This window comes from Ctenocephalides felis, unplaced genomic scaffold (genome assembly GCF_003426905.1).
Source record: "Ctenocephalides felis isolate EL2017-DRISC unplaced genomic scaffold, ASM342690v1 CF-g0.4_SCAFFOLD_01886, whole genome shotgun sequence".
NCBI lineage: Eukaryota > Metazoa > Arthropoda > Insecta > Siphonaptera > Pulicidae > Ctenocephalides > Ctenocephalides felis.
The window spans coordinates 94,732,218-94,750,837 of record NW_020538040.1 but is presented as its reverse complement, the minus strand read 5'-3'; the positions used below and the strand labels follow the sequence as shown (position 1 = coordinate 94,750,837).

Here is an 18,620-nt window from a genome sequence, read left to right as displayed (position 1 = left end):
AAGATTTATATATTATAACATATAATAAGGAAAGATTTTGCGAAATCAAAATCATGAAAATTATACATATATCTTTGTAAGAAACACATATATAAGTAAGTGAAGAAACAATAGAATGTTTAAAAATAAAGACTGCGCCATGTTAATTATTTTATGAAAGATTGATTTAAAAAATAAATAATAAAGTTATATGTATCACATGTTTTTTCAATCTTCTATGAGTATTTGTACTATAATTTTATAGTTCTATTATATTACAAAGCCCATACATATTTTTGAAGAAAGCTAAACAACTTAAGTTGTCATAATTATGATTCAGAACACTCACCAACCACACAGTCATTTGAATAATGATAGATAATAATTCATAAGCTATCTTTACATATATTCTATATTACATAAATATATACGAATATATTATATACACATTTTAGAAAAATAATAATGACTGCTTCCTGATTGCATGTTATTCATAATAAAAAAAATGGTTTTGATTCTTAGTCTCACAGTATGTTATTCAACTTCATTCAACAACTTTTTAATCTGATACACAGTGTCGGATTTGTTGTTCAGATATAAATTATAAATATTCTTTGCATTTTGTAAAACATTTTTCGTTGTTGCATGAATCATTTTATAAACATCGGAATCTTTCTCATTTTCTATGCAAGGAAAAGATAAATACTTTTTTAATAGATTTTGTGCATGCAAGTTTTGAAGTTCTGCGAATTCGAAAGAGTTAGTACCATATATCATCTCTGCTAAGTTTATAATCTTCTTAAAATATTTTACAGCTCCTTCATAATGCCCTAAGACATAACAAGAAAGAAAATTTATGATGTTATTCTATAAATATATGAGTAAATTTTTAATTATTTTATATTTGATAATATATTATCTATTACCAAATTGTGAATGCATTTGACTCATCCAATCATAAACATCAAGTAATTCGGCATTATTTTTGTATAAGCATCGTTCATATGCATCACATATAGAACTAGCAGTATTTAAAGCAGTTTCAGCTTTCATTCCATCAAGTTTCTCTAAAATATTTTGTTTAATTAAATTATGGATAAAAAATGAATCAAAGAAAATTTGTAACCAACATTATTTCAATGTTATTCTATATTAAATATGAATAATATATAATTGCAAATTTCATTAACATACCTAACAAATTTTCTCTGTGTTCCCTGATTGTTTTTAAATCTGATAATATTTTGTGAATTCCAACATATCCACATTTTGCACATTGAGGTCTATCATCTTTAATTATAACAAATCCATTGCATGTAAAACAATGGAATGCTGAAAAAGTGAGCTAAAAAGCAAAAAAGTAGTATTAAAAATAATCAATAAATCAATTTAAAAGAAATAAGTAGAATAAAAAGCTTAGTAAAATATCTTTGAATTCTAATTTCACAACCAAACAGAATTGTACTGTATTTATTATTTTGTAATGAAAAACATAAGAGTAAAAATTATATAAAATAATATAAAGGTATTTAAAATAAATAATTTGGAAAATTGAAAGATGGGTATCTGGGTTCATACCCAGATAAAGACAGCAGATGCAATTTAGATTTTACTCTAAAACAATACGCACTGTGTGCTCAATTGCAAAAATAGTGCATACAATTGGATATTTAAAAAGTATTTACATATAGATCTTGTAATTCTGGATTCCCACATGCTGTACACTGACATGTGAAGTGATATTGACTTAATAGCAGGGACTGCCTTTCTTGAAAACTATTTGTCAGAAAATGAGGACCGTAGCAATTGAAAACTTCTTGTCCCTTTTTGATAGGATATCGAGCTCTAACAATTTGTGTTGAGCCTGAAAAACTAAAAGAGAATCATCCATGTTGTACAAGCAAAGCCACTATAGTCAAAAAGGATAAAATTTATTATTTTATATAAAATTAATTATTCATACAAGATCAAACAAAAAATTATGTGTTAAAATATAGAAATATGCATCATTAAGATCTCATTACCTTGTAATTATATTGGGATCACATGAATGATTCATTATACTTATTAAAGGATAAAGCCCAGTAGCGGTTTCATAGAAATGACTATCATCAGAATCATCAACAAAAAAATTAATACTATGCGCATTACATATGAGTTGACATATATGCTGTATCAATAGAACTGATATTAATAGCATCCACTGGTCAGAGTCTAATGAAATGCTGTTATTCTCTTTTATAACATGATCGATAAATGTTGTTCTTTGTTTGATGAACAAAGCAAGCATCACAGCTGTCTAAAAATAAATTTATTTTTAACAAGTAATAGATTATCTGCCTACCATTACTGACATACCAAGAAATATTTTGTAAAATCATCTTTTTTTATATGTTCCATATTTGTAATTAAAGACAAGACAAATGCATATCTTTCACCTGCATTAATCAAAAATTTTCTACAATCTGTTTTCTTTTGCATTTGATCAATTTTTAGTAATATGGTTTCTACATTATTATAATGTACACTTTTTTCATCCAGTGAATGTAGAACTTTATTCAATTTCGGCAGTCCTACAAACAACAACCTCGTAGCTAGATGTCCAATGCCTACATGCCTCCAGAATGCATTGTTTGCTCCCAGGCAATCCCAAAGGTGATAACTTTCCCATGCATTTGCTCGACATTTGTCTGAGCAATATGCAATGGCAGAACAGGAGAGACAACTAAAGTAAAAAGAGAAGAGTGAAAATTCTAAAGGCGAAGAAAAGGCACCTTGACAAGTGAAAATACTTATTTCAACTGAAACTCAATTGTTTAATATCTAATCTAAATCTGAAAAAAATCTATAAAGAAAAATTCATTTTGACGATATATTACTGATTAATTTAAGCAATAAAGAAAACATAGAGATTTCTTTATTGTGTTTTACTTTCTTCTTATTATATGTATATATAGTAATATATGTAATCAAAAATATAAAGAAGGACTCATCACAGAAGTGTTGAGCCACCAAAAATGAATTATAAATGATTTCATACGGCTCAGGTGTGGTTGTAGCTATGCAGCAATTATCACATACAAAATAATCGTCTTCTGTTTCTGGCAAGGTTACAGATGAAACAGGTGGTTCAATAAATAGAATATCGCCTACTTCAATGTCACTCGTGCTAACTATTCCACGAGAGAGGCTATCAATTCTAAAAAAAATACTTATAATTACTATTATATATAAATAAAATATGTAATACGCATTATGATATTATAAAACTCATACATTATAAAAATGTCACTTAGCAATCTGTAAGAAGATTAAACTATGTCAAATATCATATCACTCTTACTTTAGATCAATTTTTTGAGAAGCGTAAGCAATTTCTGAATGGTATCCTAAACTGGGTGTTATTGCATTATTATCACTGGAATGCGCTGTATTAATTGCACTACTCTGATGATCGTCTTCTATCTGCTTTTTAAGCGCCTTTAGATCAGCTAAATTTCAAATTACTTTTATTCATAAATTTATATATAAATATATATATATACGCCAATTATATACACTAATTATAACTACACTACACTACCTTTTATACACGATCTTTTCTACGCATGGGAAAAACTTTTCATTAAACATAATATTAGAGTAGTCTTTACCTCAGATAACACTTCTTCAAAATTATTTACTAAATTAAAATCTGAATTTGATCCAAAAATTTTAAGTAATTTAGTATACAAATTAAATTGTCTAAATTGCCAAGGGTTCTACATTGGCAAAACTAGCCAAAATCTGCACAAAATATCTCTCAACATAGAATTAATTCAAAAAATAAGAATCCGTATAAAACAATGCTTTCAGAACACATAAATAACCTTCAGCAAAACATTGATTTCCTAAACCCAAGTATTTTACATTTTGAAACCAATATATTTAAAAAAAGATTTAGTGAAGGTTGTCTGATATCATTAAGCAATAAAGAAAAGACAATTAAACAATATCAACAAGAGACTTGACAGCTATTCACTCCGCAATGATTACAAGATACTCCTCGACAATTTTTCAAACAATATTATTACTGAATGAAGCATGTCCCTTTTTTATTACATTCTGAAACCATATGTTTTTACCAGCTTGCACATTTTTTTAAAAGAAATCTTTGTAAACACATTCATTCAGCGTTTTGACTTCAACAACTATGTACACAAATTTAGTTTTTCAATTTTTAATTCGTTAGTTTTTAATTCATAACTAGTTTTAAATATTTGAACTAGTGATAGCTTGGTGTTACAATTGTGTTAATTAGTGTAGTGTAGTGTTTAATTGTTTTTGTCTGTATAAAATCTTAAAGTACCTATCTTTAAATCAGATACAATATCCATGTTGTATCAATTTTCTTTTCTAAATTAATTATAAATAAACTTCATAGTTTTCCGCTGAATGACGGTCTTGATGAAGACTGAAACATATGGATTAATAAATCTGTTTTCCTAATTGATTTAATTTTGTTTACTTGGTGATATTGCCTGACTTAACACACTCATTTTAATATATATATATATATATATATATATATATATATATAATATATATATATATATATATAATATGTATGTTTATATATATATATATATATATATATATATATATATATAAACTGATTTACCTGAATCTTGATCTGTTAATATTTTAATATTTGTTTCAATGTAAGATATTACTTCTAATGCTTTTTCTCTATTATGTAAATAAAACCAACAAGACGCTAATCTTTTATTCAATTTAAATTCTTTGTCTTTTGTAGACCCACTGGACATTGCGTTCATTATATCTTGTATGCATTTCTGGGAAAAAGTAAATTTATAGCACTAAGTTATATTTTCATAGTAGTTCTATTTTATTTTACTTATTTAATATTTTGCACTTAGAAATATCAATGAATGAAACACTTGATTTTAAATACCGTCCATTCTGATTTATGAAACAGTGCTGCTGATCTGTTTGCATATGCTAACGATAATTCTGAAGAATTGCATTCCGCATATATAATAGCTCTGGAATAATTACATACAGCGCCTACTAACTTTTTAGCTTTATATAACTCATTTCCAATTTTTCTTTTCTCAGCGGACTTTGCAGCTGATTTAGCACAATTATCAGCCTTAAAAGATTTCTCTATGTACAAATTCAATTGATTCCTTAAAAATATTCATCAAAAATAACATTTTATTCGAGCAACTCAATAATAATTTCTCAGTAACATGTAATTCAAATTAAAATAATAATAATTGAAGTTAAAGGAAAAAATTATCAATATATTTCTGATTCTACATTAGCAAATTAAAATTGTTCATTCAATTATGATATATCAATCTTGATCACCAATATATAGAAAGTCTAAGGATCAGATTATCTATATTTCATATTATGAATTATGGTTATGTGTCATTAATACCCACCTTAATGAATCATTGTTAAGAATGGATTTGACAGAATTTATTAAATATTTTACATTTCGCTGGCCGTCAGGCAATATATCCTCACAATATATCATATCAAGGATCGTATACCAAATGTCCATTTCAATTTTGAATGTTATTTGTTGTCGAAACGTTAAAACGGTACGCCCGCCAGCTTCAAAACAATCTATCTAATAATTTTCGATGTTATTAGCAATGCGATGTTTGTAATTGTATATCGATATGAATTCGATATATGTTTTTGGGATATAAACAGGCGCCGCAACGGTGAACAAGAATGAAAATTCCAACACTTTAATGTTGGCAATTATTAAAAATATTATTTATTATTTAATGTTATTAATTAATCTATTAAAGTTGGCAATCGTATTTAATTGTTTAGTTAACTAAGCTAAAAGTATTGGATTATTATCACGTTTGTTACGGTAGAAATATTTAATGGTAAATAATCACGTTCTATAAGGAGTAATTATGCTTAAAAATTTAAAACTAAAGATATACACACGATATTATATACCTATATATTATTGTGACAATTGTATAGATCAAGATATTCTTGTGTGACGCTTGATATCTATCATAATTATCAAGAATAAAAGAGATTTTCCATTCTTGCAAAGCTGTTTGACAAAGGTAAAATCATGAATTTATAATTATATATTATTCGCATTATTCAACCTGCATTTAAAGGAATCACAATTAGCATATTTTAAGTTTACTTATATTTTCCCGAATGTATAAAATATAGTATTTCAATATCTGCATGTGAAATATTTTATGTCACGGATTTGTTACTTAATATATAACGCATGTAATACACGATATAGTTTGCTTCCACCGTAAGTGGATAAATGCATTGAAAATGCAATAAGAGAAATTGTTCTTAATATGACTAATTATAACAAAAATAGGCTGGATAAATGTCTATATATTGATATTCATTCGCATTCTGTGTTTTTTCGTAAACTATACATATATACCAAATAAGCTATATATTAAATATTAAATAAGCTATATATTATATTTATTAGTAATGATTTATTTGGTAATGTTTTATAAACGACTTTTTCTTTCAGAATTGGTATTTGCATTTATGAAGTATTGAAAACAATTAAAACTTTTTCGAGGAGTTCGAATTTCGCTCCTCTGTTTGTGTTAGTTCTGCATCCAACTTCATTCCGTGTGCCGTGACGCGTGATTATCTTTTTTCTCGCTGTCGTCATGTTCGTATAGAAATTAACTTATGCGAAGCGGAGTGTTAATTTTTGCTAGTGATTGTTAAAATATGAAAATAAGTTAAAACCTTTTGTGAATATATTAGTTATACAAATGTGGCGCTTAAGCCATTTTTATGGTATAAAAATTTCTCATAAGAACAGAAAGTATAGCATTTCCTGCACACCGCAGAAAGCTTCAAACATATTTGAAGCTTTCGTGGTGGGTTTAATGGAACTATGAACCTGGACCCTCTAACTTCTGCTTTGACACAGATCAGTAATTTGGTCATTAATTTGAACAAAAAGAATTATAGTCAGAACACCCGTGAGATCCATCAGGTAATTTAGTTCTGTTATGAAATTCGCCATGTTGAAAAATGTTGACAATACTAACACAACTGTTAATAGTATTTGGAAAAAATTTTTTTTAGTATAATATTTAATAAAGCATCAAATTGCGAAAAAATGCATAGAGACGTGTTTTGATGAAGTTGTGTCTGAATTTTAAACATAATACAAATTTATACGATTTTTTTATTTTTACTTCGGTGCAATAATATACAAAAAAAAAAAAAAATGAAAAAAAACACTTATTTTTTTAATTTCATATTATTGTTGTATTTTTGTTTTTCGATTTTAGAGAAAGAAACAATGTTATTTACTGTATATTGACTCTTGCTAATAAATAGATTTTATAGTATTTGTCATGATCAAATTGGAAAACTATCGATAATTAAGAATTTAACAGCTGTCCTCAATTCTAATACTCAAAAAAATAACATTTATATTAAAATAATACGTATTTAAAAATAAATGTAGCAATTTTTATTGATAGTATCTGAGTTGTATGGAATCAAGTGCTTGTTTAAAAACTAAGAATTTTTTTTTAAGTTACCTTTAGAATCCTTTAGAAATTTGTTAACCAATGGAGCAACATTAATTATTTTATATTATTCATCAGCTTGTGAAGCAATTTGGTTTAGAAGCAAATAGACATCTTTTTCGTTGTCTGTTTTCTTTGGTGGATTTTGGAGACATATCAAGTGCAGGAGGCAAAGGTTCTGCGCAGGCGCAACTGCTCAGTGCAGAGTGCGGATCACTGCTCAATAACCCTGCCCTTGTCTCCTTTGTCTGTTACGCTATTGACAATCCTTTCACGAGCCAAAAGGTAATTGTTTTTTCTTATTGTTTTAATATTTATGTTGCTTAATATTATTAACAAAGTCTTTTAGCTATATATTAATGCATGCTTAATAGCGCATAATTTGTGAAGATAGATGCATGAGAAGTAAGATAACCTTGTAATTAAATATTATTTAATTTTTTTGTTATATCAAATTAAATTAAATATTTAATTTTGATTTGATTTAATGGTTTAAAATTAATTAATTTTAGAATTTAAAGCCAACATCAGAACTTCTAAAACAAATTTCACGTACTTTATCACTGACCACTCTTCAGGAAGTTGTAATATCATTGTCACTGTTACACTCAACGAATCCTGACACAGTAAATATTGCTGCTGTCCATTTGAAAGTGAAATTTCCTGATCTGATTAAACCTTACATTGACTCTGGTATGTATATTTATTAATATGATTCAAATGCTCTATACCAAAAGATTTGAAGACTCGATTTAACACTAATTCTTTTAGATAGTCATCGGGGTCAAGAAGAAGGTGGTTTGCATGATACAAGTCCAGAAGTTCTGCAGTTGATTTTGACCAGTCTATCAAGAGGACAAAATATTAAGCTCGGAATACCGGATATAACACACAGCCTTTTTCTTACAAATCTGTGCAGGGACTTTCCCCGAGATAGGGTACCCTTAATTTTAGCACCATTTCTTTATCCTGAAGATACTGAACCTTCTTGTGAGAGTATGAGCTCGGTTGAAAATAATTTAGTCACAGCTGCCATAATGGATAGAACGTGGTCTGAAATGCTTTTGGAATCAGGCTATGCTTTTACATCTTCTGTTGAAGATTGTAGAACTACTTTGATGAGTGGTCGGGAGTTAACCCCAACCGATGTTGCCAAAATGATATCTATGATGGCGAGGACTCATACAAATCTATCTGAAGGCATGGTATTGCAAACACCTGGTACTTTTTGGCCAAATTCAACAGAAAATAAAGAAAAACCAGTCACTAATGCATCAGGTGATCATCCAACATCATGGAAACCAGAGATCTTCATACAAGCTTTAAAGGAAGTGGTGCCCAATTTGAATTGGAAAGAGGTTTGCATGCAGCTGGACCATCCAGAATTCATGATTAAAGATAGACAAGCTCTCTCAACATTATTCACACTATTGCGATTAGGTTTGCAATCAGCTGGTTGTCATCAGAATGTTTTCCCAGTTGAATGCATTTATCGGCATTGGAGTAATGTTGAGGGTCAGTTGAGTCTTATAACTAATATTCTCAAGAATCCTGATATATTCTCATTTGCGGATCATCCATATGCTCAAGTTCATATTGACTTGCTAAAATCACCACCTGAGACTGACAACAAAGACATTGCTTCCTGGAGATCTCTACATTTAATTGAGGTACTACTTTATATTGCTGAAAGTGGGTTTTATCCACAGGCCCAGGAGCTCTTCAAGACACCAATTCAACATTGTCCTGATGTATTAGTACTTGCTTTGTTACAAATCAGTCCGCCTGTTACAGTCTTTCGTCAAGAATTGTTAACTAATTTGATGCCTATATTTTTGGGAAACCATCCAAATGGAGCTACAATATTACATAATGCTTGGCATTCTCAGAATATTGCTATAAAACCAGTGATAATGCATGCTATGGCGGAGTGGTACCTTCGAGGAGAACACGATCAGTCAAGATTATCACGTATTTTAGATGTAGCTCAAGATTTAAAAGCTCTGTCCATGTTATTAAATGCCAGATCATTTATGTTTGTTATAGATTTGGCTTGCTTAGCTTCTCGCAGAGAATATTTGAAGCTCGAAAAATGGTTGACAGACAAAATTAGAGAGCACGGCGAAACATTTGTGTCAGCTATTATTAAATTTCTTCAGCGACGTTGTCCTCAAATTATGGGGAACAAAGTGATAGATGACCAGATTCCAAAAGCAGCACAATTACCACATGAGACTATCACTACAATGTTAGCTTGTTTGCAAGTTTGTATAGGCAGTATACAGCAAGAGTTATCTGATGCCATAATAACTATGGCAACTAATTGTTCTTTAATGTTAAGTGCTTCAAGGCAGGCTCCTCCTCCGGGTGTTTTAAGGCAACATAGGGCATTAGATACCCCTTTTAATCCATCTAGTCTTGGTGGGCAGATTTTCAATGCTTCTAATGTAGATTCACTGGCCAATTTAAGTTCTAATCTGGCCAACATGAATTTGGGAGCACCTGCCAACACTACTTTCAATCTTCCTGCATCATTAGGGCCATTGGTTTCATCTACTTCTGGATCGCCTCCTAGATTGGTAGGAGCGGGACCTTCAAATAGTCCTTTTCCAATTTTATCTCTACAGCACGCAGGTGCCGTAGGAGCAGGTCCTGCTATTGTTCAAGGAGTTAATTCTATAGCTAGCTTAGGGAGAATGGGTCCCACCCCTGGTTTAGATAAGCCAAGAATTGTTAATGAGGCACCTATATTGTTTCCTGATATGGGTCAAAATGTTACTAAAGAGGTTGAAGATGAGGCTAATAGTTACTTTCAGAGAATTTACAATCATCCCCCTCACCCTACTTTAACTATTGATGCTGTTTTAGACATGCTTAAGAAATTCCAAGATTCCGAGCTTAAACATGAACGTGAAGTATTTAACTGTATGTTACGTAATTTATTTGAGGAATATAGATTTTTTCCTCAATATCCTGATAAAGAACTTCATATTACAGCACAATTGTTTGGAGGAATCATTGAAAGAGGATTGGTTTCTAGTTATATGGCTTTAGGAATGGCTTTGCGATTTGTTTTAGATGCATTACGAAAACCTGAAGGTTCTAAAATGTATTATTTTGGTATAGCTGCTTTGGATCGGTTTAAGACAAGATTAAAGGACTATCATAAATACTGTGAACATGTTCGGACTATTCCCCACTTTAATGAGTTTCCGCAACATTTAATAGAATATGTAGAATATGGTTTGCAAAGTGCTGAACCGCCTAATAAACCACAAGGACCAGTTTTGCCTGCTAGCTTATCAGCTATGCTGTCAAATAATACTTCCACCAGCCATTATCGTACATCAGTTGTCACAACCCCTATTAGTACATCGACTGTTACAAAACCTGCACCAGTAAATACTGCAACTGCATCTATAAGTTCATCAAGACCTTCTATTGCAGTAGCTACCAATATTGATACTCTTCTGGTAGCTACAGAACGAGAGGAAAAAATGACAGCACCTCCAGAAAATATCCAAGATAAGACTGCTTTCATCTTTAATAATTTAAGTCAACTCAATTTACAAACTAAATGTGATGAAATTAGAGAAATTATAACCGAAGAATATTGGCCATGGATATCTCAATATTTGGTCATGAAGCGTGCGTCAATAGAATTGAACTTTCATGCATTGTATTCTAATTTCCTAGATTGTTTAAAGATACCTGCAATAAATCATTTAGTCACAAAAGAGACTTTTAGAAATATTAAAGTGCTTCTTCGTTCTGATAAAGGAATTGCAAATTTTTCTGATAGGTCATTGTTGAAAAATTTGGGTCATTGGTTAGGTATGTTAACATTAGGACGAAATAAACCTATTCTCCAAATCGACATTGATATAAAGTCACTGTTAGTTGAAGCTTATGTTAAAGGCCAACAAGAATTGCTTTATGTTGTGCCTTTTGTCGCTAAAGTCCTAGAATCTTGTGCTAAGAGTCGTGTTTTCAAGCCACCAAATCCATGGACCATGGGTATAATGAATGTGTTGGCTGAACTGCATCAAGAGCAAGATCTAAAATTGAACTTGAAATTTGAGATTGAAGTTTTGTGTAAAAATCTCAGCATAGATGTAGCTAATTTAAAACCTGCTATATACCTAAAAGATCCTGATCGAGTTCAGAAGTTAGAATATCAATTATCCCATCCAAATAAAATGAAGGAAATTACTGCACCAAATGCATCAACTCCTTTAGTTCCCAGTACTGCTACGGTTACAGATGACATTTCTACTGTTGCATCTGTGACCCCCACAAATGTTGGTGCTACTAGTGATTCATCAGTTGGAGGCTCAGTTAATGTAGGGCCTCCAGAGCCCAGATTCAGTTATTGGGATATCACTATAAATTCCACAGCTTGTTTAGCTCAACATATCACCGTAAGTCCCATGATTCAGCTCTTTCAATCTCATCCACATCTGAAGTTGTACATTCGTGGCTCTATTGAGAGAGCGATTCAAGAATGGATTTTGCCAGTTGTAGATCGTTCCATTAAAATAGCACTGACTACTAGTGAACAAGTAGTACGTAAAGACTTTGCATTAGATCCAGATGAAGTAAGAATGCGCACTTCGGCGCATCACATGGTCAGGAATTTAGCTGCTGGCATGGCAATGATCACATGTCGTGATCAGCTTTTATCTTCTATCAACACCAATTTAAAGACAGCTTTTCTAAATGCTATGGTCAATGCAACACCACAACAAAAAGAAGTAGTTGAAAGTGCTGCAACGCAGTTGGCTGCAGACAACATGGAGTTGGCTTGTGCATATGTTCAAAAGACGGCAGTTGAGAAAGCAATTTTAGAGATTGATAAACGCCTCGTAAATGATTATGAACTGAGAAAGATTGCAAGAAATGAGGGAAGGTCAGTATCATTTTTTTTTTTTTTTTTGCTGTTACAATGGTCATTTATCATAATCCACTCACACACTTTTGGTAATATTTTAATATTAAATCTTTTTTATTATTTCTCAAATTTCAATTAATAATCACTTATTATCAATAATCTTTTCAGAAATAAACTATGCACTAATTCTAAAATTTTGTTTAAGAATAATTATATTAGAAAATAATATGTTACACACATGATCAGAAAATGATCTTATTGTACATCTATCAAATTGCAGGAGGTATTGTGACCCAATGGCTTTAACCTACCAGGCAGAGAGAATGCCTGAACAAATAAGATTAAAAGTTGGTGGAATATCTAGCTCTCAAATGGCAGTTTATGAAGAATTTGCAAGAAATATCCCAGGATTCTTGCCTCTGAATGATAGAGATGCTGCTTCTTTATTTATTCCTAAAGCCACGCAGCAAGTAAGTAGCTGGAACTTGTTCTTACACAGATATTTTCATTTCTAACTGAACTTTTTTAAGGATTCCTTACCTGTAACTCCATTTCCTCAATCAACTGCAACCGTTGTACCACCTAATCAACCAACTCCAATATCCTATGGGCTGGATGAAATGAGTGCTATATATGATAAGCTTTTTATCGACATTGAGAAGTTTCTCAGCTCTCCATTGACAATGACTCTGACCTTACAAGCCACATTAACCCATGGTCTCTTAGAATGTTTGTTACTAGCCAGAAGATCAAGGGAGGTAGCCTCTGCATGCAATTTGCTACAAAGAGCAGTTGAAGGTTTACTTGAAGGTTTAACACCCATGCCTGAAAGCCCTGAGCCAATGATCAGGTAAAAATTCAAAAGTTTGTTGAATAGCTTAAACTGTAGATTATTTCACTTGAATACAATTAATTAAATCATACTTTATCAAATATTGTACAAATTTTGTTTTTCAAAAATCATCTTAATCAAGTGGTTTCTATACCATAGAATCATGAAGATAATTTTATCTTAATTTCCAACAATATGACTGAATTTAACCAAAATCTGAATAACTAAAAAATTCTGTAGATTTCGGGAACTACACATGCGGGTCTTGAAAATGCTGCAAGATCCACGCGCCTATGGTATTCAATGGACTAGTAAACAAGTTACAAGGTGCTTACAAGAATGTAGAGAAGAAGTGCGATACAACTTAGATGCTATTGACTGTCTTATAAGGGCAAATCTTGTCAATATGCAGCAGGTATGAAAAAAATGATACATATAAAATAAGTGATACATATATAATAATAATTTATATTTATCATTAAACTATTCGTTTTATATTTTTATTTTTGAAGTTTATTTCAATATTAAAAATAAGTGTAAATGGAAAACCTTGATTTATTTTGTAGTTATTATGAAATTTAGCATGTATTGTAACACATATAAATTTAACCTTTTTATATTTCAGTATGACATAATTATTGCCCAGTGCATGGACAATGGAAACAATTATATGGCTGTGACTTTTGCAATGTCCTTAGTGCAATTGTATTTGATTGATGAAAGATTGAGCGCACATGTTTCGGAAGCTGATTTGTTCAATACTATTGATATGTTAGCTAGAATGGCTGTTCATTCTCGTCAGCCACCTGAAGGTCTTGCCACTCTGTTGGATATGTTGAGAGCAACACACGAGACAAATAATTTCCTAGGTGATAGAGCACCTGGAGGCCCTACTGCTCAAATACATAGTGGCATTTTGCAAGTTAGGGTATGTCCATTACATATCGCTTGATAAATACAACTACGAGAATATGAATTTAATTTTGTGGCCTATAGAAAAGAAATGAAATCAAATATATTCTCTTTTTTAAAATTTAAATAATATATGAATTACTATTGCAATTGAAGATTTTATATAATAAAATTATTACTACATTATAGATATTGTGTTGTTTATTAGTAGTTAGTATCACTAGTCTCCTTATTGGCATTACCTAGTATACTGAAAGCATAGTCATCAGTTTGTTGCGCACAAAAATTATTAATCGAATTGCAGTCAACAAAAATGCTAATGATAATTACAATTACAATAGGCTGCTGATGATGACCCACCGGGTTTATTGGATAAAACAGACGTACTTCTCAGAGACTGGGTACAAATATATCATACATCACAAGCCGCTAGAGATCCAACAAAGGCTTTTAGTGTTTTTGTTCATCAAATGAATGTTAATGGGATATTAAAAACAGATGATCTCATAACTCGCTTTTTCCGTCTTTCAACACAGGTAATATTTGATTTTTTTAATACGCTGTGTGCCTAAGTCAAATCACATTGTACATGAACAGTGTTGTGTTTTAAAGTTTATTTTTAAAAACAAAAGTAAAAACCTTTCACTGATATTTCTAGATTTGCGTTGATGTTGTGTATCGCAACTTAAATGATCAATCATTGACCCCAACTCTACTTCGTGCTAAAAGCTTTTCATGGTTGGATGCTTTTGTAAGATTGGTATCTCTACTTGTAAAACATTCGGGAGATTCTGGTAATACAAGCACAAAAATTAATCTTCTCAATAAAGTTTTGGGTATTGTGGCTGGGTGCTTGCTACAGGATCATGAAAGTCATGGTACAGGCTTTCAACAACTCCCATATCATAGGATATTCATTATGCTTTTTTTGGAGCTTAATGCTCCTGAACCTGTTCTGGATAGCATTAATTTCCAGGTAATTAATTAGTATTATTTTTGGACTTCTTGTGTGTGTGTTCATAAATAATATGGTTCATATAACAGTTGTCATATTTTGAATTATTGTGATTGAAATATTAGAAGTTTCCAATTTATTAGAAATTGGCAGAATTATATGAATACATAATGAGGTTTTCATATTTAGGATATTAGTGAGATTATATAGTTTTGTTTATAATGATAATGATAAATTGTGCATATATTTAGTTTTTTTTTTTTTTTTTGTTTCAAAACAGATTTTGATATTTGATTTACGTATAAGTGAAAGTTCAAATATTTTAAAATTACTTGGGCATAATTATACTTCACTCTTCATTATATTACTGAGTATTTTTAATAGTCTTCAGTCATTAAATAAGGAAGAAACCTTATGCAATTATAACACATGATACATCAAGCAAATTACCTATTTCTTGTGAACGTTTAAGTAAAAAGTTTGTTGCCCAATTCTAAATATTTCATTAGTTTATATAATTATTGAGTATCATAGGAAAGATAATATCAAATTCTTGGTTTTAAATAAAAATCTTGAATGTTTTACTAGTTATTTAATTATGTAGGTAACATATTTAATATATATAAATTTAATTTTCTATTTCTGTTTAATTTAGGTGTTGACAGCTTTCTGTCATACTTTGCATATTTTGAGGCCAACAAAGGCTCCAGGATTTTGCTATGCTTGGTTGGAATTAATATCTCATAGAATATTTATCGGGAGAATGCTTGCCATCACTCCTCAACAAAAGGTAATTTTATTGGAATTAAAAATTTGCTCACAATGTATTTTATAAACCCATATAACCATTTGATATTATCTTCTTTGATAAATAGTTACTTACTATCTGAAATGAGTGAGCTCTTCAGCTAAAAAATCTTAAATTACTGTTTTCAGGCTTGGGGAATGTATGGTCAACTTTTGATTGATCTATTCAGATATCTAGCTCCATTCTTACGAAATGCGGAACTGGCTAAACCTGTTCAGCTACTGTACAGGGGAACCTTGAGAGTTTTGCTTGTATTATTACATGATTTCCCAGAATTTTTATGTGATTATCATTATGGCTTCTGTGATGTGATTCCCCCAAATTGTATTCAGATGCGAAATTTAATTTTATCAGCATTTCCTCGCAACATGAGATTACCTGATCCTTTTACCCCAAACTTGAAAGTGGACATGCTAACAGAAATATCGCATGCACCAAGGGTAATGACTAATTATGCAGCTCTTATTCAGCCTATCAGCTTCAAGAAAGATTTGGACTCTTACCTTAAAGCTCGGGCTCCGGTTACTTTTTTATCGGAGTTGAGAAGCAACATGCAAATTTCTAATGAACCAGGATTGAGGTACAACATACCATTGATGAATGCTGTTGTTTTGTATGTTGGCACACAAGCTATAGCGCATATTAGAAGCAAAGGACAAACACCAAATATGTCCACAATTGTTCATAGTGCACATATGGATATTTTCCAAAATCTTGCAGTAGATTTAGATAATGAAGGACGATATTTGTTTTTAAATGCAATTGCTAATCAATTAAGATATCCCAACAGCCATACACATTATTTTAGTTGTGCATTGCTGTATTTGTTTGTTGAGGCGAATACAGAAGCTATTCAAGAACAAATAACAAGGGTATTACTGGAAAGATTGATTGTAAATCGTCCTCATCCATGGGGTTTATTGATAACATTCATAGAATTGATTAAAAATCCTTCATACAAATTTTGGGACCATGATTTTGTTCACTGTGCTCCAGAAATCGAGAAGTGAGTATTAATTTCAGAAACATCTGATTGTTTTCTTGATATTAAGCTTTTTTATGTGCATGACATAGAGCTAATTTTCATTAATAATTAGGATATTTTAAAACTAACACTTACTAGTAGATTAGATGAATGTAAATCATTGCAATAAGTAGGTAGAATAATGTTTTTTTATTAAAATAGTTTATTTCTAGATTATTTTTTTGGCAAAAAAGTTTAATCTAAATCATTCAGTAGAATCAGCATAACTGCATCTTTATTTCAATGTAATATTTTATTTACTCAATTTTATACATAAAAATTCATTTTAATTACTCATTTCATTTTGTGCTTACATAATAACTTTTAATTGGTGTTTTGTATGAGAATTTTTCCTTTTTGTCTTAGGTTTTCTTACATGTTTATTTATTTTTCATTTTACCAAGTTGATAATTATATATTTTAAATGCATGTTATATTCAAATCAAGAGTAAAATTTGTAGCCATTTGTGCATCACGATGGAAGCTGATTGTTTCATATACAAAAGTCTGCAATACAAAAGGTGATTGATTGACGATTTCAAAGCAAAATATCCCAAGTTATAATTCAAGTTAAGTTTCAAGTCTTTTGAAGCAAGTTGGCTTTTTAAAATCTATCTTCAATGAAAGATGGCTACATGTTTTTATTAAGAGGTGCCTAACTACTTTATTGATTTTGATATACACCTCATTATTCATTCTAGATGAGAATGAATGATTTTATTACTCAAGAGCATAATTTAAATGAAATATTTACAAATTTCTTATGAATATTATTCTTTTTTTCTCCAATTAAGCTTGATTAAGAGTAATTGATAATTTTTTATCTTTGGAATTAAATGTTATTAATTTTGCTGTCAACACAATAATTTAACATAAAAATTACTTAAAACATTCAAATATTGCAATATGATGCATGTCATTCATTTATCATCTAGTATAAAATTAAAAAGGTTGTATATAAATATTATATATATATATATAAATATTGCATGCAGCTTTAGTTAATTATTGACTTTGCAGGCCTATTGCCAAATTCAAAACAGCAGCTGTTTTATGTTCTAACATTCCCTTGATTCCTGATGGTCAAATCCCTGCCTATCGATTTCCTCAGAGAGCAGCTTCTTCATCATTAGCATCAAAGAACTCTAAAGCACTGTGATGATCATTATGCTTATACTTACTGAGCATGCTTGTGTGGATTTTCTAATGCTTTGCTTGCCTCGATAACAATGGAAAATGTTTACAGCATTAAAAAATCGTGACATTGTAGATATTCATTTGCTTAATAGTCGGTTTTGCTTCTAGCTTTTTATTCAGTATTCTTTACGTTGGAAGTAGAAATAATAAGCTTATTACTATAGCTTCTTTTTTTAAGAATTTTAAATGAAAGATTTACAACATGTTGTAAGTCAAATTACATAATTATGTTAATATATTGATGTTATGTTCATTTTGATTGAAATTTATATTTAATATATTTATATCAAATACCTAGTAGTACATCTAAAACTTTGAAACTTTGCTTGTAAATGGATTAAATGTTCTTTGTAAATAAAGTAATAAGTTATAGATTGGTCAACACTTCTTTTTTTTCAGTATGAAGAATAAATGTTCCATTTAATGTTTGCGTATTGAAATTAATACTTGT

General features: G+C 30.3%; 2 protein-coding genes across 2 annotated transcripts; one reads left to right on the top strand and one right to left on the bottom strand.

Moving 5' to 3' along the window:
* Positions 1 to 513: 513 nt before the first annotated feature.
* On the bottom strand, positions 514 to 5,561 carry LOC113375552 (SET and MYND domain-containing protein 4-like). The gene is made up of 11 exons (XM_026615484.1): positions 5,430 to 5,561; positions 4,934 to 5,168; positions 4,640 to 4,814; positions 3,323 to 3,470; positions 3,020 to 3,178; positions 2,338 to 2,704; positions 2,004 to 2,278; positions 1,665 to 1,851; positions 1,174 to 1,324; positions 906 to 1,046; positions 514 to 809 (listed from the first exon to the last, which is right to left on the bottom strand). The coding sequence occupies exons 1-11, from the start codon at positions 5,549 to 5,551 to the stop codon at positions 514 to 516; spliced, it is 2,256 nt and encodes a 751-aa protein (XP_026471269.1). The 5' UTR covers positions 5,552 to 5,561.
* A 1,062-nt stretch (positions 5,562 to 6,623) lies between these two features.
* On the top strand, positions 6,624 to 18,239 carry LOC113378635 (CCR4-NOT transcription complex subunit 1). The gene is made up of 14 exons (XM_026619192.1): positions 6,624 to 7,006; positions 7,629 to 7,835; positions 8,063 to 8,243; positions 8,322 to 10,475; positions 10,548 to 12,459; positions 12,722 to 12,911; positions 12,972 to 13,291; positions 13,514 to 13,688; positions 13,899 to 14,201; positions 14,527 to 14,721; positions 14,844 to 15,161; positions 15,796 to 15,930; positions 16,077 to 16,954; positions 17,993 to 18,239. The coding sequence occupies exons 1-14, from the start codon at positions 6,905 to 6,907 to the stop codon at positions 18,129 to 18,131; spliced, it is 7,209 nt and encodes a 2,402-aa protein (XP_026474977.1). The 5' UTR covers positions 6,624 to 6,904; the 3' UTR covers positions 18,132 to 18,239.
* Positions 18,240 to 18,620: the final 381 nt, after the last annotated feature.